We start from the raw sequence: 20,726 nt of genomic DNA, 5'->3' as shown, positions 1-20,726 counted from the left end.
TGACGAAGCCCTCCAGTGGTGAAGGCCGAATTCGAACCGGCGTCTTTAGCTATCGCGGCTAACGCCATGAACCCCTAGGCCACCCCGCCACGGCGGTGCCCATTTCTCGACTATATGCCATCTTAGTAAGACTAGTAGTATTTAAAGTAAATTGGATCAATGGTTGTGTTTGAAGGTAAAACAAAGTATGTAGGTTCAAGTACCATTGAGTAGAAAAAATATGAAAATTTTGTTTCAATGAACAGGGGGTCTACCGCGAACCACGTTGAACGTGTTGCCTCTCTGTCGTACTTGAAAATTTGTACGTAAGTGTGACAGGGAGGCAAAACGTCGAACGTGGTTTGCGTTAGGCCTGGTAGAGTATTCCAATTTAATTTCTTAAGTTCAACACCCAGGTGTATCATAAATTTGCCATCCACAAACAACCATGTTTTAAATAACTTTTCTAACTCATTTTATTTATTGCTTAACTTTTTTTATACTTTTATTTTTGACATGTTTCCTGTAAGTTAATATTTTAGTAATAGATATTTCAATTTTGAGGTTGTATTTTTATTTTTTATGTTTCAAAGCTTATGAGCCATGTTGTTTGAAATAAATGAATACAATACAATACAATTATATCAGGGCTGGGGATTTCTCCCTGCCATGGGATGATAGTTACGTAAAACTAAGATTTTTGAAAAATTGCTGTGTACAGCAAATTAGAAGATTGAAATTGGAGAGTGTTTACTCTAACATTATTGTAATAAATTTAGTTCTTATATCTAATTATAAATGTATAACATTGTCATTGCATTCATTGTGTATTCATTCATTCACGGTACTCATGTCACACAGTTACGCGTCGCGCTGTGCCAGCAAAACGCGCGCCTATGCGATATCCGAGTAGCCATAACATTGTAAGGCTAGGGACATACAGGTTGTAACGAATATCAGATCCCAAAAGAGAGATCAGTGTAATGTTTAATTTTAATTCTTTGTTTCCCTTAAGGAGGGATGTAACATAGGAACAGTCTAGCTATGTCAGCTCTTATCCAGGTACGTGTGCACCACGATATGAGCTGACTAGCCAAAAAGTTATAACTGTAGAAACTTTCCGCGGGACGCCAGTCTCGCCTGAACCGTTGTACTATTAACGTGTTTATTTCAATATAAGAATTCAATATAAAATACGTATTTTTCCAGACCTACGTATGTCACCCTAACCGCTTATTATAGAAGTACCAATATAATATACTTCTAAATTCCATGTCTTAAAAAATGGTCATACCTTTAATACAATATGCCAAGTATTTCCCACTCATATGCACAGCCAGCAGGTTCCCAGAGTAGAACTTGGGCTCCCAGTTGTAGTCTACCAGGTTCTTCAACTTCACCTTGGAGCTGCCATGGTTGTGGTTGCCGGCGTTGGTGGTCACCACCACCTCACTGGCATATACTTCAGAACTACATACTCCATCACCTTCGGAAAATGATCTGAAAAAAGTTTAAGGTTTAAGTGCTGGCTGTTTATAGTAAAAATGAATATCAATTAGTTTTATTGCATTTTTAGGGTTCCATACCCAAATGTGTCCGTCTGTCGGTCACCAGGCTGTATCTCATGAACCGTGAGACAGTTGAAATTTTCACAGATGATGTATTTCTGTTGCCGCTATAACAACAAATACTAAAAAGTACGGAACCCGCGGTGGGCGAATCCGACTCCCACTTGTCCGGTTTTTATTACGAAACAAGAAACTTAGAGCATTTAGAGTAGGTAGATAGACAAATTATTAAAAACTTTATTGGTTGATTTGCATAGAATGAATGTGGAGGGAGGTACAAGGAGAGGAAAACCGAGGAAAAGGTGGATGGAATGTGTGAAAGATGATATGAAACTAACGCAAGTGAATGATGAGATGACGGGTGACAGAGAGGTATGGAAGAAAAAGACATGCTGCGACGACCCCAAGTGAATGGAACAAGGGCAAGCGAATGATGTGATTGGTTGATTTGCATAATGAGTCATAAAACTTTTAATGCTAGAATGTCATTGAATTGTATGCGGCTATTACCTACTACATATTGTACTGTTGGCAATATGTTTACATTTAAAAGTAATAAAGAATATTAATTCAGTGATGTCATAATAGTCAGGAGAGGGAGACAAAAGAACTGAGGGAGGCCTATGACTTAGGGGATCACGGATTGTCTAAGAAGCATAATGGCAATAGGTAATGTTTCAATCTAAATACACTAATTACTTCAGACAAACAGTACTGTAAGCTTTGAAGTACCCATTTGAAACCATTTCTCTTATACATATATTCAACAGGTTATGAAAGAAATATCTTTGCGACATATAAAATCATTAGCGTTGGGAAAATTCAGAATTAGTCTAGCCAATGTGAGTATACTAAGCAAAACTGCAACAAAGTTTTTCGTCCCACTCATTCCAAGAAAAAACTAAACTGTTCACTTACATAGACTGCTTAGAATCTGCTAACTTCGGAAGCATCGTCGTAGGTTGCATCTTGATATTAATCAAAGGCCCTCATGAATTTCAAATAAAATTCCTAATTTGCAGAACTACTGCTACTTTTACAGAAAATTGGCAATTTGTAAAATTACAAACGACATCCGCTACAAAGCCGACCGACATTGAATTTTTTTTAAAGCGTTTTGTTCGGTCGGAAACTTTACTAACGAAATAATCTAAAATGTATCTAAAAGTATATTATGTATACATTAACAACTGTTATTAAAAAACATTTTCATAATACTTTGGAACAATCGTTTATTATAGCATAATATTAAAACATAATTAGATTAAAAAATGTACTGGGAAATACAACAAAACGCAGGTTTGTTCTCTTTGTACCAGAATGAGATTGATAAATATTTAGGGAAAAACTAGTAAATGAAGTAAATCTACCCTCATCTTTTGTACAATACCATTAAAATATGTACCAATTCCTAGACATGGAATATTCAAGTTTTTAGGTTTATTACCGCAATGAGAACGCATTATTCTTTGTCTGCTATTTTCTTTGTTATCTGTAGTTTATGTGACAGGTGACAAGGCAGGTAGTCAGACAGTGAATTGATTTTTCGAAAATGGTAAGAAATAATTAATCGTAATTTTACTATTAATACATATTGAAGTGTTGCGAAGAATCATGAACCATGTGCCCTTTGATTGCAGTCGCTGACGGACAAGATTACGATGCTTATGGCCCGGCCGGGCGGAGACAACGTCCAGAAGGACGATGTATCGTGGTGGATGCGCTACGCTGGTCGAGGCTTGGGCACAGTTGGCAGTTTCAGTACGTAATACCTCGTAATATTACGCCTATTAGACACCTTTCACACTCCGTGCGCATTAGGAACTACAGGTTTTAATTGTTACTCATTATCTTATCAGATACCCATTAAGTCTGGGAAAACAAATATTTTTAATTAGATATTTATTGACAGGCTTAAATTTGGTGCTCTTGATTAATTGGGGGCAGCTCAGTCATTTGTAGTTTATTACTCTAATAAAGATTTAATTACTTTATTTGTTAGGTCATATAAACACGTCAATTACATTTTTTTTAATACAAATTTTTCTTCATTATGAATAATGTTTTGGTTATGAAAGAAACTATTGGGAAACACCCCCTGTGGGAAGTAAACAATATGTGCTGGGCACTAGCTCTCAAGGCTGTTTTTGCTAATTGTACAGTCCTGATTGTAGCAGGCGTCTAGATTTTTTTTACATTTTTCAGGTCGTTATTTTCGCTTACAGTGCCCGCCCGCCCAGACCACACCAACTATAAATTCAAGCCTAGTGAAATTTGTTAGAAGAGAGTAGGGTAGGGTAGGAAACAGTGGCTCGAAAAAAAATAGTCCGGTACAGTGGCTCTCTCAACCCAATTCCATCATGATAGGTGATATTGGGGCGGCTGAGCCACTGTTTGAGCTGAGCCACTGTTTCCTACCCTACCCTAAATGAGTTTAAGATACAATTTTTGGGCTGTTATTTAGGTTTTTTATTTGTTTGCACTTATGTTTTCTTTAGTTATCTACTTTCCTTATCTGTTGATTGTATATGAATCATCAAACTGTCCAGTGTCAGATAAGCTTTGTTCATATAATTATTGTTTATTTTTACTGATACTATCAAACACATCTGACAGTTAGATGACTATTAGGAATTTCAGGTGACAGATGGACAGACAGACAGACAGCCGAGTCTTAGTAATAGATACCCTTTAGGTACGGATCCCTAAAAAAACTGCTACATACTGTCCGCGCGCCAATTCCGTGCATTCGGAGGTCGAGATAGTGGGGGGGTGTGCGCCGCGCCCGTACGTACAAAATGACACCAGTCACCATCACTGTCATGACGCCCAACATTCCTAACATTTCTCAGCCGTGCACGGAATTTGCGCGCGGACAGTATCTACATTTGCTTAAATATCAACTATGAATGCTTCTATTTATCTTAAATATAATTGTTTAACATGTTCTGTGTTGTTTCAGTTGCAATAATCCTCGGCCTGTTCAACTGCCTGGGCATCATTCTCCTGGACGTCCAGTGCCTCATTGCGGGCATCTGGCAGATGTTAGCAGGCTTCATAGTCATCGTGTGCGAAGCACCGTGTTGCTGCTTCTTCATAGACTATGTCCAGACACTGTCTGATAAGGTGGAGTCGCGACCATACTGGCAGAAGGCAGCCGGTTATGTTGGGTATGTTTAATTATATCAATGAGACATTACGTAAAGGAGTCAGTTCAACAATAATTTGAACAAGCAAATACTCATGTCTATTACTCAACAATAATGTTATCTTGACGATTGCTGGATCAGTCCAGGACCTCAGATTGGCGGGTAATTTCGAAAACAACTTATAATTTTTAACGAATATTTTTTTATGTCTCCCTGTGACCACGAACGTAACGTCACCTTCGTTATTTTTGTATTATTTGCATATATTATTTTAATCCAGTCCAGAACCTTGAAGGCATCCTCCAATGCAGTGGTGAACAGCTTTGGGGAGATTACATCTCCTTGTCTGACTCCCCGCTGCAATGGAATAGGCTTCGAGCTCTGACCCTGTAGTCTAACGGACATGGTGTCGTTTTCGGACAAACACTTCAGCACTTCGATATACCGGTAGTCAATTTGGCACCTTTGGAGAGACTGCAGCACAGCCCAAGTCTCGATCGAATCGAAGGCTGCTGGTAGGCCTCCAACGAGATGGAGCGACGACCTGGTGAAGGTCGCGGGAATTCGGTGGATGCGAGCGGCACAGGATCGGTCGGAGTGGCGAGCCTTGGGGGAGGCCTATGTCCAGCAGTGTACGTCCATCGGCTGACATGATGATGATGATGATGATTATTATTATTATTTTAATATCTACATTATTGTGATAAATTGCTCATTTGCTATCTATGCTACTAGATTTTGTTATAAAATTCAACATGTATCATCATATACACGCACTATACACGTCAGTCAGCAAACCTAACCCTCTAAGGAGCTGAGAGATCTGTGTCTCTATTTGAAGTTTGACTCTTTAAGATCTCTTCTCTCTCGACCTAAGCCGTCCTACGCATATACATATAATGAACAAGGGAAGCTTTATTGTGCACAGTGCGACCGGATATTTAGAAAAAAGTTCGGTTTTGCGAGCCATATACGTGCTCATCAGAGGATTTTGTAAAGGTCGCCGTTGTCGGACACGACATGGACGACTATATACCATAACTAAACTTATTAAAAAGTAATTGTTTGTTTCCAGCCTGGCTCTTCCCCCGTTCTTCCTGTGCTTCCTGAGCCTCAGCACCTGGTTCGGCTCGGGGCTCATCTTCGCCACCGGCGTCATCTACGGCATGATGGCGCTCGGCAAGAAGTGAGTATACACGCTGTTAACTGACTCGTTACCTTATTGCAAACACTTTACTATATTAAATAAATAAATAAATATTATAGGACATTCTTACGCAGATTGACTAAGTCCCACAGTAAGACCAAGGAGGCGTGTGTTATGGGTACTCAGACAATGATATATATAATATATAAATACTTAAATACATAGAAAACACCCATGACTCAGGAACAAATATCTGTGCTCATCACACAAATAAATGGCCTTACCGGGAGACGAACCCAGTACCATCGGCTTCACAGGGAGGGTCACTACCCACTAGGCCAGACCGGTCGTCAAATTATAGGATATATGTATATATTAGGATATATCTCTACAGTTCGCGTACAAAAGTATGTGTCACAGTGTAATTATTATACTTATAGAAACATATCCCTATTTGGGGTCATCCATTAATTACGTCACACGAATTTCTAGGTTTTTTGACCCCTCTCCCCCTCCTTGTCACACTTGGTCACATTTGGCAAGCCTTGGCTGATACTTTTGACGGGTAGTCTGAATCAGTTTGATCGGTCACTTTTGTTGCTAACTGTACCGCCAGTGCAACCATATAATCCTCCGTGTCATTTGCCGTCGTGTCTTTTGTGTTAGTTATTATGCAAATGTGGCATTATTAATAATGTGGTTACTAACAATGCGGGCTGATGGCTCATTAAAGTTGCAATTATTGTGTTATATTACTTATACACGGTGTAACATGAGCATACCGAATAATTTTAACAGCGTATTCCTGATCATATTTAATGACTAGAATGTCCTATAAACTTTTCTGTAATTTGCCTAGTTTCAGAGTTAAACCCAATAAAAAAAAAACTAGTTTTTATTGTTACATAGTGAAAAACGCATTTTTTATGTCGATGTTGCCACTGTGGGACGTAGTCTAAGTAACCTTATTGATAGATGTCAAAAAGTGACAAGTAACACTTTGTAAAAACTACGTTTTACGAAAAAAAAAAGTAAAAGTCCATTTTAAATATCAGTTTACCAATAATATTTACTTTTTATGTACAAATACGTCTGAAGAATCGACAAAAAAAAAAAAAATTTTTTTTTGCGAATTTGACCTAAACTTATTACATTTTTTCCTTCTTTTGGCCTCAGAAAAGCGTGGTTAAAATCTTTCGGTTTGCTCGTGAACACCTTGTATTGTCACTAACGAGGCAAATAACATTTGTCGACAATTTTTATATATGTGTATAGGTATCTACCTAATCGAAGCTTTAATCACAGTCGCGGACAGGGTAGATGGCGCTTTCTGGCAATATTGGAATAGCCTACATGCTTGTGATAGAATAAGTTACATATAACATGATTAATAGTATCACTAACATAGGTTAAACATTCCAGTAATAAGCTACTAATTGTGCATTATGGAAATTTATATTCCGAAATAAATGATTATGTGGAGTGGCGGGAATGTGCTTTGGATAGAGCCAAGTGGCGGGAAAGAGGGGAGGCCTTTGCCCAGCAGTGGGACACACTAACAGGCTAATAAAAAAAAAATGATTATTTTATTTATTTTTATTTAATAGGATATACCTATGGCTGTGTTAAATAAATACAGCGTGCACGAAAGCACTATAAAATAATGGAAAAACGTAGGCCGCAGGTTTTTTTTGACACAATTTCTACATATGCAATTAAACTAAATAAATCGGAAAGAACTAATGAGTAGGTAACTTGACAGTGACGTCACATGTCTGTGTTTCTCTTCTATAGTCTGTGAGGCGTGCCAAAGAAATGGACGTAAATACATTACATACGCTCGAAAAACATTACCGGGTAAAAATATGCCTAAAATGCTTTTTTTAAATAATTTACTGTACTTTTGTGCCTAAGACACCGATCAAGCAATAAACTAAAATGTAAATCTAGATTTCTCGATTCTCGCGGCGTTATAAGGGTGTTTTCGTTACTAGCCTCTGGTAATAGATTAGATAAGCAATATTTATTTTCGGCTCTAGATGGTATTCGTCCTTGCGACTTCCGGAGCGTTGTTACTCGCTCCATTACACATTACGGCCACTGGCGACTTCCTTAGGTGTTTTGTTGATCTACTTTTTATTGGTAAAAAATGACCTGTGACCTTGTGCCGGTTGAGTTTCGTTCATGAATATTTCCGTTATATGTAGACGTAAAATGATTAAGTGCCACTTTAAGGTGAACACAAAAAATCTAGAAAGCGCAACAAAGTATATGTATTTCGAGTCATTTTCTTTTTCAATTTGTCTTGAGTCTTGACAAAAATTTACAAATGCCGAATCCAAAACTTTAGAATTTAGATAATCAATCAAGTTGCAAAGACTTTCACATGGTAAAATTTCGGAAACTTGAAAGTTTCCCTTGTTTCCTGAGAAATTTTCTTTTCTTGAAATGTTACAACCTTTTGAACCACAACTCTGTGAGCGTTAAAACGACTGTGAGTGAGCAATTATCGTTACGTTTTTGTGACATTAGGCGACATTTTTAAACCAACGTGGAAAAGAGGTTTTTACGAAATCGTATTTTTTTCGGATTATATTAGTGTGTTCCTATTAACAACAAAATACGGCGTGAATCGCCCCAGGGGCACGCGCGACGACATGGCGGCGATGGCGGCGGGCGGCGCCACGCCGCCGGGCCCGCTGCCACAGGACCACCACGCCACGCTCATGGAGGACCCCGACGTGTGGCGTCCCAACTAAAGGCAACTAGCTTGAACCAACCGCTAGATGGCGTTGTTCTTTTGCTAGCAAACTTTTATTTCATTCTGTAGCACAAGGCATGTGATCGCGCTGTTACAGTTTATTTTACATTGGCTTTTAGTCGTTTAGCATTTTTTTATTTATTTTCGCTATAAATCTTTACTTTCAGCATCGCAGCATTACATTTGTTTCTTGCCTACTAGAGGGCGACTTGAATGTCCACTACATTAGCATTTTTATTCAGTATTTTCACTTCAGAACTTTTCTTTTAACATCGCACATTCTGTAGCACAAACAAGGCATGTGGTCGGGCGATTAATAAAACAACTTTTATTTTATTGTCCATTTTTACTGTCACCTATTAGACGGTGGCTTGGGTTTAGTCGCTCATGGAGGACCAAACGTTTTGCGTCCCAACTAAAGGCAACTTACACGATCGAACCGCTCGATGTTGCTGTTATTTTATTTGCTAGCAAACTTTTCTCACTTGACACAACTGCTAGATGGCGTTGTTCTTTTGCGATTTTTTTAACATTACGCAATTATGTAACACAGAACATGTTATCGAGCTATTTAAAATTGTATTTTTGTTTGCATTTTCCTATTCGCCATCTGGGGCGACTTGGATTTAGCCGTTCAGCTTTTTTTGTTCAATATTTTCGCTACACAACTTTTCTTTCAGCATCGCACATATTTGTAGCTCAAGGCATGTGATCGCGTTGTTTAAATTTTATTTTATTTTGTCAATTATTTCTCGTCAACTTGACTTGGATTTGTCGTTTAGTTTTTTTTATTTATTTCAATATTATCGGTACGAAACTTTTTCTTTCAGCGCTATTATTAGGTATTTCGTATTCAGAACATGTGTTCGCGCCCTCTGTCAAATTTAAGATATTTTTAGGGTTCCGTACCAAATAGGTACAAAAGGAACCCCTATTGGTGCGACTGCCTGTCCGTTTTTTTATCAACACTTAAATTGGCATCATGAATAAAATACACACGTATTAAAATTGGGACTCGCATTATTCTTGCTGCGGATTGATCCACTAGAGTTCACTAAACTGTATGTGACTTTCCATGTCAAAAGGTATCATATGAAAACTTCATAAGATATGGAAAGCCTTATATATTCTTGTCTTAATTTAAGAGCCACCATATAAAGTTTCCCTATTTCTAATTTGAACCTTGGTGTATAGTAGATTAGGGTGACTTTCGTTTGTTTTAGAAAACAATGAAACAAAAGAAATTGTACTTTATTCACTTTCTGAAAGGTTCGTATTAGATTAAAACAGAGTTCATTGTAATGCACATTGGGCCTATAAGATCGTAGTTGTTTGGGGACGAGAGGAATTAAAGGAAACCAGGGACCAGACAACCCTTTCCGCGATAAAAGCCTTTCAATGGGCGTCCCTTAAACACGGCTAACACGTTGAAAGACTTTCCAGTTTGAACTGCAATCCCATTCATTCCCTTAATAAGGGTTACCCTTATCATTAAGCACTTTTTATAAAGGTTTCCCTTTAGTAATGTCGTAGTTTAGCCTTGCGTGAAAGAGACAGGATTAGTATATATCTAGTCAAAGAACGCCGCCGCCGTCGCCAACGATCGCTTGGATTCGAAGTAATGTGTGCTTTATGAACAAGGTAGAAGATTTAAATTAGCACGCTTATATGCTAAAAGAAAGCCCTTTATAAGGCTAACCCTTATAAGCGATATGCAGGTGTTGGTGAGCGGTTGATAAGGGTTTTGTAAGGGTATTGGGCTACCGAGTACTCAAATGGGTTAGCTTTATATAAGGGCTTTAAAAGCAAAATGAAAGGGTTTCGTCTGGCAAAGGGTATGGTCCGTATGGTGAGTTAAGCCTTATGAAAAACCCCTACAAATCCCCCTGTAAGGGATAGCGTTTGCAATGACGACAGGTCCAACCCATTCTAACTTAAGTTTATGACTAGGGCGTCAGCGGACGAGATGCGGACGTCGGCCGCCACCATCGAGGCGGGGCTGCCCAGCTCGGCGCCGCGCGCCGGCCTCGTCAGCAACGAGCAGCCCGTCTCCTTCACCGGCGCGCCCGGCTACTGATCCCCAGCTCCACGCCTCTATGCCAGCCTGGTACTTTAAGGTGATCTCAGGGACGGTGACGAGTGTTTGTTAGCGCCAATATCTCTTACCGTATCACATTGAGGCTGCGTTTCCACCAGGGATGTGCGAGGACGCATAACGAGGGATGTGTTTGTTATGAACCAATTTGAATATCGTCCACTAAAGCTGGGCTGAGCGAGGATACTTAGGTAAACTAAGTGATTTTATTGGTTCATAATGAACACATCCCTCGCTACGCATACTCACACATCTCTTCGAAATTCGATTCTACATTTAAAACCTCAATGGTCGTTTTTTGGCTAGCAAATTTAAATCCTTCGGACTCAAGGGGTTAAATTGGCAAGTTTATGGTGGTATTACCTGAATTAATGCCTTGTTAGAATAAACATAATCAAGATATTGACATTAATAAACATTTGCGCAGCAGTTTATGTAGTATGCTAGGGCACTTTCAACAAGTACTCTATCCGTCAGGTCAACTCAGGTCTCATGCTTTCCTGGTTTGATTATTTTATAAATGTATATCATTCCAATTTACAAATCAACTGCTTCCTACTATGATAGTAGGAGGACCATCACAAAATCATCTGGAATGAGATAGGACTGAGTCAGTACACTAGTAAGCACCAAGGCTAACAGCTTTCTTTGACAATAGACAATTTGATCTAAAATGTATCCGACCGATTGATATTCCCACAGATCCCACAGCGGAACAAGTTTGCTTAACACCCCTATATATATTTGTATACAGGGGTGCTAAGCTAATCGTTTTGCTGACTGAATTAGGCACCATAATCATGCTATCTAGCAAAACTTCTATATATGACAGTCCTGTGCCTGCTTAATAATATTGAGGCCCTGAAATCAAATATTGGTCGCTACTTATGAACTTATGTATGAATTGCTAAACCAGGAGTCATATAGAAATTTAAATCATCTAAAAGACAATTTATAAATTAACTAAAAATCTAAAACTTAATGTTTACATATTAAATTATTATTAACTCTAATTATATCAAAAAAGTTACCAAGACTTGACGGCTAGTATTTATTGGCCACTATTTTTAGCATTCCTAAAGTTAGACTACACACGTTTTTATAAGTTATACAACCACACAGTGAATTCCATTGCCCATGAGGTGCATTAAGTCCTCCAAAAAGCAATGCCAAATAGATATCACTTGTTAGTGGTGTCACAAGACACCGGCTACATTTTGAGGTTATCCATAAGTTAGGTCGCACGAATTTCATGTTTTTTTTAATCTCTCCCTCCTGTCACACCTGGTCACATTTGGCAATCCCCCCCCCCCTGGTGTGACGTCACATATTTGACAATTTTCAATGAAATAAGCAAAAAAAGTATTATTTATTTAATAACAAACTTTAAAAAAAAAGCAATGTTAGAAATTTTATTACATGAAAACGATAAAAAAAAACAACTCGAATAAAACGATTTATCATTGCAAAAACTAGTAATTTAACTGTACAGTACATACAAAAAAATTGAGACAATTTTTAAAGTTTGTGACTCCCCTCTCCTCTTGTCACAGTTTCATGACCCCCTCTCTCCGAACGTGTGACGTAATTAATGGATGACCCCTTTCCATGAGTTTAACTGTAATAAACTTTATTTTAAACGCCAGAAGGCCTATAATAATATGAGCTGTATGGTATAAGAAATAGGAAACAGCCTTTAAAAAGCAATGATACACAATATAATAATAGAGTATATTAACTGCCTGTTTTTTTTATTATATCAAGTCGAAGGCAGTCATTTTACCAACCACATGAAAGGTACCTTAAGGCAGCTGGCGATTTTGCCAATTTTTACCCATATTCTTAATTTGGGGACTTTTCACACGGAGGTGCATCTCTCGACAGTCTCGAGCACTGACTGCAATTTCGTCACGAACTTATCATCAAATGCTATACGGTACTTTTCCATATGGTTCGGTATATTATAATTATTATGTGAATGAAAGATTCGGTAGCGTTTTTTAGCCGATTGCGTGAGTAAAATGAGGCTAATATTAATTATATTAAATGGTCAAATTTTCGTACAACAATCAGTTGGACTGTTTAAGTGTTTACCAAGTGTTTCAGAAATATTATCGATTTTTCTTCATGTAATAAACATATAATATAATGTATGATACATGTTGCTTGTAGATATAGCTATGTGAGATTGTTTACAGTGTTCCAGCGTTATATATATGTACGTATTCGATGACTTTAGTAAGAATATAGAATAATTTATAGAATAAATATGGTAGGCTAGTTGCAATTTTATTACAATATTGTTATATTATTAAATGTGTTGATTTGATAGCTCAGTGAAAGAGAAAAGTATTGTTTTAAACTTACAATATACTAACGTACAATAAGTTTTTTTTTAATAAGTACGTATGTTTTTCATAAACATTTTTGGAGAAAGGTCCAAATATACTTTTCTCTTTTCACTGTGTTTATGTGGTTCATAAAAGTATTAAAAAATCGCAATAACTCCTAATGGACCAAACCACGCCGTTGCAATGTTGCCAACTTATTGTATTGGACGTTTTTTGAACTTTGTATAATTTTGTTAAAATAATCATGTTTGGTCTAAAAAAAGGGTTTTGTCTCAAAAGTCAAAACCCACAATATATCCCTTAACGTAAGTCTGGGCTGTTGATAGTCTAATTTATTGTGTATATCGTATTTTATCGATTCTAGTATAACGAAAGCATTACCACGAGTTTGACACTCACTAACATATTCGTTTGCGCGTGCGTAACTTACTTTCTATTTCTATGCAGCTCACTCGTACTCGCATTTACTTGCGAGCGAGATGTATAGAAAGTAAGTTACGCAGACGTTAACGAACAAGTCAGTGTCAAAGTCGTGGTAAAATTAAAACGTCACTTCACACTTCAGGTAACGAGTGAATAAACGAGTCAATTTCTTCACACGTTCATTGATTCGTATTTGAATGTCAACGTACGCGTTCTTAACATTTTTTATTTTATCCATAATTTAGTACGGAATCCTTGTTTTTGCTATATTAGTTCCGTCCCAAGGTACAATAGATAACACATCGAGGGTACTTATTATACATAATGTACCAATGGGTCTCTATTGTTTCCCATAAAGTTTTAAGTCATAATGTATTGTTTGTCCACATTTTCGTTAGTCATAATTTGGTTTTTCTCAGAAACGCGTACGTAACCTTTCAGTGTTGCCATTAAACAAATCTAACCTTACGAAAATCCTGAAAAGTTAACGGTTACAGAATTATGACTAATGATAATATGACAATCATTACATTATGACTTTCAAACTTTAAACAAAGGGAACCCTGTACCAACATCAACACTCTTAAACCCTTTGTCAGGCTGACATTTAAATAAATAAAAAATAAAATAATAAATAAAAAGTTGTTTATTAAAAGAAAATTTTTAAAATTACACAACAGGCTCAGTGGTCCCACACTAGGCTAGGCCTGTATCGTGGTGACCGCTCTACAGATTTACTACATAACAAGTTTAGGGGTATCCTCTAAAAGTCTAAACTAAACTAAAGTAAGTCTCTTATCTTACAGTTCTTACATTGAATGAAATGAAATGAGATACATGCAAAACTAATACTAACATTACTTATACTAACTAACAATTATTACATTGTAGTAACAATTATTTCAAAAATGACAATCGAATGTCAGTCTTATTCATTGAAAATAGAACTCATGTTTGAAGCGCCGTGCGTGGGAGATATCTCCGCCAGGGATAATGATAAAGGATTAAATGACCATTGACGAACCTTTTTCTTTCCAATAAAGTTAACGAATTGTTAATTAATAGTGTCAATGATGAAACACTAGTAGTACTAGATATTTTAGGATGGTATAATACACTTGGGTCTCTAGCATTACTAAATATTTCTGATTTAAATACTGTCTTGTTTAGCAATACAGTTCGGAATAGATATTCTTATCCGATTTCTGCTTAACTACTGGCCTGTGTTACTGAGTGACATGCATAATAAAGAGGTGCCATCGTCACTACGTCATGCTCATTTTTGGCAGCTTAATATTTTTTAGACATTTTGTAAAGTCCAGTCCAAAAATATATATATGTACCACTTTTCATGAATATGTACCACGATCTTGTTACACCCAAATAAGACTGGTACATGATTCTTAGTATTCCGTTGGCAACACATTTTTGGTACCTCTTAGTTTGTCTCATAAAAGTTAATGACTTCCTTTATTTATACATTCCAATATTAAAGGCTCACCTTTTCGATTTTTATAATCCTTCCATGTTTTTTGAAATTTAAGACATTTAATTCGGTACAAAGACCGTATTATATTTATATTATATATTGTTTCTTGCGTTGTAGCATTTGCGGTATATAGCAATGTCAATTTGTTATCCTGTATGTAGGTGTATACATAAACTGTTTAGACATTAATGAAATCGCACTTGCAACATTTAGTAGCGTATAATATTGTCTTCGGTTACCGCGATAGTTACTCATGAAATAAAACTATGAAAACGGATTATATCGCGTATATTGAATTTATAATACATCCCGACGTTTCGAACTCTTTACAGCGTTCGTGGTCAACGGGTGACGGGTTCAATATACGCGATATAATCCGTTTTCATAGTTTTATTTCATTTAGTAGCGTAGTTTGTTTGTTGTTAGATACAGACGCAATTTATACTACCACACTCTTAAAGCGAAAATGACCTCTGTTTTGTCTAGTGAAGCTCAGTTTTGTCCGTTGAAAGTTTTAGATTGTAACAGTTTAAGTTGTAACATTGGTGGCCAAAGGGAATGATGTCAACATATGTGACATTTTCAAACAAAAGGGTACTTATTGTCGCTTGTCAGTAAGGCGCTATTTACATATAGCTTCAATTAGAAATCAACCTTATCGACAACCGACAATGTGGTACCTTTTAGTTGAAAACATATGTGACATTCTCAAACAAAAGGGTACTTATTGTCGCTTGTCAGTAAGGCGCTATTTCCATATAGCTTCAATTAGAAATCAACCTTATCGACAACCGACAATGTGGTACCTTTTAGTTGAAAAGTCACATATAGTTGGTCAAGCAAATCTAGTCAGTAGAAAAAGGCGGCAAATTTAAAAAATGTAGGCGCGAAGATTATTTCGCGCCGTTTTCTACTGACAAGATTTGCTTGACCAACTATAGTTTGGTAGTCATAATCAACTTTAATAACAAAACTTCCGTGAGACACAGACATTAAACATATTAATAACGGGTCACTCACGTATTTTCATTCGAAAAACGCTCGACATTTTCACTCCGTACCGAGGAGCGTCATCAGGAGCTTGCGTTGACGGTGGTGGGCCGCAGCCCTCTGCGTCCGATGACTAATATGTTTAATACATAATCAACTTGTTTGACCTTCGATGTCATATAATAGCAACGATCTCAGAGGGCCTACCGCCAACCTCGAAAATCGTTATCTGCCTCTCTAGCGCTCGAATATGCAAGAGCGATAGAGAGGCATATAACGATTTTCGATGTTGGTGGTACTTCAGAAGTCAAAATAAAATGGATCTTCAGTTCGCTTGTTAACGCTCATATCATACAAATAGGTACCGTTATAACCCCTAGATCACTATATCGTAAACGAAATATCACTGTTACTGTCTGCAGATATTTTTGTAATATATTTAGATAATGGCCGTATTGTTAAGATCCTAGTCTTTAGGTAGAGCTATTGTAATTTAAAACATTGCGAATGGTGTGAACACAGCCTTTTGAACATGACTATTAAAATTTTATCCCGTCAAAAATACCACCATACAAAAAAGTGATGCAAAGCAATGAGGGCTATCGTTTTTTCGCTCACCAGTTGGCGCCTCTGTTGATGGTGGTCCGGTGGTCCAAAAGACTAAAGAACAGCTGTCAGTCATTGAAGTGACAAGTGACATTTGGAACTATGGAAAAGACCAGCGATTGTCCTTGTCACGTTGAATTTGTTCACGTCGTTGTTGGGTGGGACTTCCGGTCCGAGCGCCATCTTGATAGTTAGCATCGTGATTAATTACTTTGTTTTTTGCTCATTAATATTGTTTAAAGTGTAATATCGATAGCTTATTATACAGTAAACTAATGTGGTAGTGTGCAGTGAATGGAGAATTAATTTTGAAGCGCGTTTAACCACCATCTTGGAGTCAACGGCCGGTAGTCCACGTGCTTCTTGTAAAGTCTAGCTATCGATTTACAAGAGCTAACAAATCACCGTACACTGTCTTGTACAACCGTACAATTTTTGTCGTTTTTAAACCTCTTAATACCTTGATACTGGCGAAATAGTCCCACTGGGCTGAAGCCATAATTTTAAAAGAAGAAGAAGGAAAAGACCACCATCTACACTAGCGCCCCTAGCGGCGAATTCATACGCGTTAGCCCTCATTTGACACATGTTGCTTTATAGTAACACACGTGTGATACTCAGTCGCTACGACCCAAATTGAGTTAGTATCACACGCGTCTAACTAGGTTGGTTGGTTAAATAACACTATAGTAAACTTTATTGTCATGCATGAAGGTTTATTATAAACTGTAACCGTGCGCGTCTGTGGCGGTTATAGGGTTAAGCCTGCCATAGACGATCAATCGATCGTATTTAATTTTAATTTATGATTAAAGGATATTGTGCAGACTTTACCATATGCCTTTAATATCTCTGTCTACTATGAATACACGAAAATGCTCAAATATATATCTAAAGCAGCTATTTCTGAGAGTTCTACTCTCAAAATCAGTATTACTGATTTGAGGTATCAAATTCCTACTACTTATTACTTGGTGTATCTATGTCATAGTCGTCATGGGTACATATGTAGTGCATAATTGTATTCCATCGTATTTTCTCGGAAACGTTCGTATTTGTCATGCTACTTCAGTCAACCTCAGTACTTATTATACCGAGACTGACTGAATAAGCAAGACACGTTCGTACGTTTCCGTGAAAAAAAAAAACGATGGAAAATAATTATGCACTACAAATGTAAGCTGTATTCTACACCATTCCATTTGAAGGTTTATGTTAGGTTAAATATTGCTCACACCGCCAATTTTGTGATTGTATTTTTTATGCATGCGGTGTTACCATGGTAAGATTTTTAAACGCAATCTTTTTAGCGATGGCAACACCGATCGTATGGCTGATTTTTTTTAAGTGCTTCCTTTTTTTAAACGATTAATGATGTAAAATTTATTTATTATTATATCATTTATATTTTTTAAATCATCCAATTATTTATAATTAAGAACACATGTAAATTATATATAGAATCGATTGTCAGTTGTTATTATTATATACAGGATTTAAGATGACTGGCGGAAAAAAAAACTAGTTTTTGTCTCTGACAGTCCTGACACACATACCTATACATTGCCGTATCTTACCTCGCCTTGGTCTGGTACCAAAATAAACTAAGTATTCTCGCCAATTTTTACATAAACCTACTTATTGTTACTATTGTAATCCATCGACAGTAGTGTTTTCAGTTGGTATTTTTTTATAAACCTTAAAACCTTATTGACCATGGGCAGACCTTATGTAATTGCAATAAGACATTCAACAAACCTCAGTGTAGCGTCGGCAATGAATAGTGTGACTATGACTACAGCGGTGGCAGCATGGTAGCATTTTTATCGCCTGTCACTATGCCTGTCACTTTCGCACTTACATACTTGTTAGAATGTGACATGATGAGTCATGGTGACAGGCGATAAAAATGCGACCGTGCTTAGCCCTCAAGTCAATTCACAAGAGCTGGCACAATAGAACGAATGAGTGAATGAAAATATCTACGTGTGTACCACATTAAACAATAAAATGGCGGATCTGATGTATACCGATCATAGACATAGTATATACAAGTAGTTATAGACGCGCTACCGAGCGACCGGGGTAAGAGAAAGAATATTCATATAAAATTTTGGCAGCATAGGATTTTTTCTCTTTCACTCTTATAAATTTCGGTATTTCGCCATCGCCTCCTGCCTATGATGCCACCCGGTCGGTGATAAGGACAAAGCATGGCACTATTTTCTCTTTCCTCTTATAGGAATCGCAATAAGACTATCTTTCTCTATCAAAGAGTGTCAGGCCCTTGGATAAGTTTCGTTCATTCGTGGCAGCTTTCGTGAAACGACCTGTACTGGCCGCCAGTCAGTCCTGAGTCCTGTCTAGGTATGATTGTATAGTTACACCGTTGTTCCGTGTAGCCTCGTTACTGTTAGGACGGCATATCTGTAATAAATGTGTGTATACTGGACGCTTTCTTTCATTTTTCACTACCTTACACTTTTCATCTCTATCCAAGTAGTAAGGAAACATTGCACCAATGTCTTACCTGCAAAGTTAAGGTTTTTTGCAGTTCCAAACAGTTCCAAGTTTGTTTCCATGCTTGGAAAAACATTTTGTAACCTTACTCGGCAAATTTAGATAGCGTTTTAGTTTGTGTATGCTTAAATAAAACTAGAGGTTTTTTTTTGGTACATGGAAAACCAACAGCGCTATACATATCAACAAACTACAATAGAATTAGAGAGCCAATTATAGGTTTTCACTTAAAGAAACGGAATAAAATATAACAAGGTTATTGCCCAACTTAATTACACATGTACAAGTTCTTACAGCACAAGAACAGAGGATCGAAATGAATATGATCGATTATTACAAAAAATTAGTAGGAAAGAAGGCAAAACCTGTTAGGTAGTACATTTAGCCACAGTACATTAGCCCTAGCTGACCTGCGCCAGAATCATTGTCACCCATGAAGTATCTAATTAATTATTTTTTTATTATTGATATGATATCACTAAATATGTCGATATTACAATTTATAAAAACATTATTTAAGCTCATGCTTGCCCTGCATAAGAAACTGTTTTTTCTATACCTAGTAATAGCTTGGTAATTGTAATTACTGATGGGACGAAAATGCGTAAGCGTCCTATAGGTAAACTTCTCTTAAAAATATATGATCATACAGAAAATATATACAATTAGTATAGAACAAATTTATCCAATGATTATTTTATTAGGTATACGAAATAAGTTTTTGGCAAACATTTCATATTTGGTATACAAGCTTTATCGCTGACTGTACTTTTCTTTCCACAAGCAACTAATACTCATCGAGACAAATCTAACAAACCCAAACACAATTAGTTTGCGTTGTTTTATCACAGAGTTCCTATGGCCACCTCCTGTCTCCATCATGAGATCAGCTCGATGGTACCATAATGCATTGTCACCCGACATCATATCACTTGCAGCAGGACTTGCGCGGCTGCTCGCCGTCGTTTAGGCGCTGCGCATCGCTTACCGCCGCGCCGCCTTCTTTCTTTGTTAATTGGTTAGCTAATTTTTATTTTATTTTATTACATGTTACGATCTTCTCAATTTTAATAGTAGATTGTACAACAAGGGCATAAAGCGATCCATTCTTAATATACGAGGCAATTTATTGGTCCGACCGCAGCGAGGACCGATATAGTCTAGGATAACAATGGACATTTATGCCTGAGTTATACACTACTTTTCACTTCGATTGTGAGTAAAATATACAAAAATATCCAATATTGTAGGTTGTTTTACCGTATTCATTCAAGACTAAAGAAATTTGTACTCGATTGTGTCGGGGGCGCGGGACACGCCGGCCGGGAGCGCGCCGGGCGGGGGCGCCCCGGCAGGGCTGGCAGTTTGTATAGCAGATTTTGGACTTTATTGCTAAGTCAATAAGGGTCGTAATAGATGATTTTACTTTATGCTCTAGAACATAATAAGCAACTTTATGTCGTCTACGCACGACTTAAATTCGAACTTTACGAACATGAGAAGTGACGTAAGTGAAGTGACTTACCGATAGCTAGGAATATTCCTCGCGTTGGTGTGGAGAACAATGTGTTTCACTCGGGAGCAACGTTTCTTCAACTCACGTATCTTGAAACACTAGCAGCGCTCAATATTCCACTGTTCAAGCTTT

The 20,726-nt window shown here is 37.3% G+C and overlaps 1 protein-coding gene across 2 annotated transcripts; it reads left to right on the top strand.

Annotated features, from left to right (window-relative positions):
* The first annotated feature begins 3,021 nt into the window (after nucleotides 1-3,021).
* Nucleotides 3,022-19,010, top strand: LOC134740510 (calcium channel flower). Of its 2 annotated transcripts, none has more exons than XM_063673016.1 (5): nucleotides 3,022-3,102; nucleotides 3,188-3,308; nucleotides 4,510-4,717; nucleotides 5,772-5,882; nucleotides 10,555-19,010. In XM_063673016.1, the coding sequence occupies exons 1-5, from the start codon at nucleotides 3,100-3,102 to the stop codon at nucleotides 10,679-10,681; spliced, it is 570 nt and encodes a 189-aa protein (XP_063529086.1). In that variant the 5' UTR covers nucleotides 3,022-3,099; the 3' UTR covers nucleotides 10,682-19,010. The 2 variants fall into 2 exon arrangements, with proteins under 2 accessions (XP_063529086.1, XP_063529087.1); XM_063673017.1 differs by lacking the exon at nucleotides 10,555-19,010 and adding an exon at nucleotides 8,485-8,647.
* The last annotated feature ends 1,716 nt before the right edge of the window (nucleotides 19,011-20,726 follow it).

The sequence above is a fragment of the Cydia strobilella genome, chromosome 4, assembly GCF_947568885.1.
Source record: "Cydia strobilella chromosome 4, ilCydStro3.1, whole genome shotgun sequence".
Taxonomy (NCBI): Eukaryota; Metazoa; Arthropoda; class Insecta; order Lepidoptera; family Tortricidae; genus Cydia; species Cydia strobilella.
Note: the sequence above shows the minus strand (reverse complement) of the source record. Positions and strands in the feature narration are given on the sequence as shown.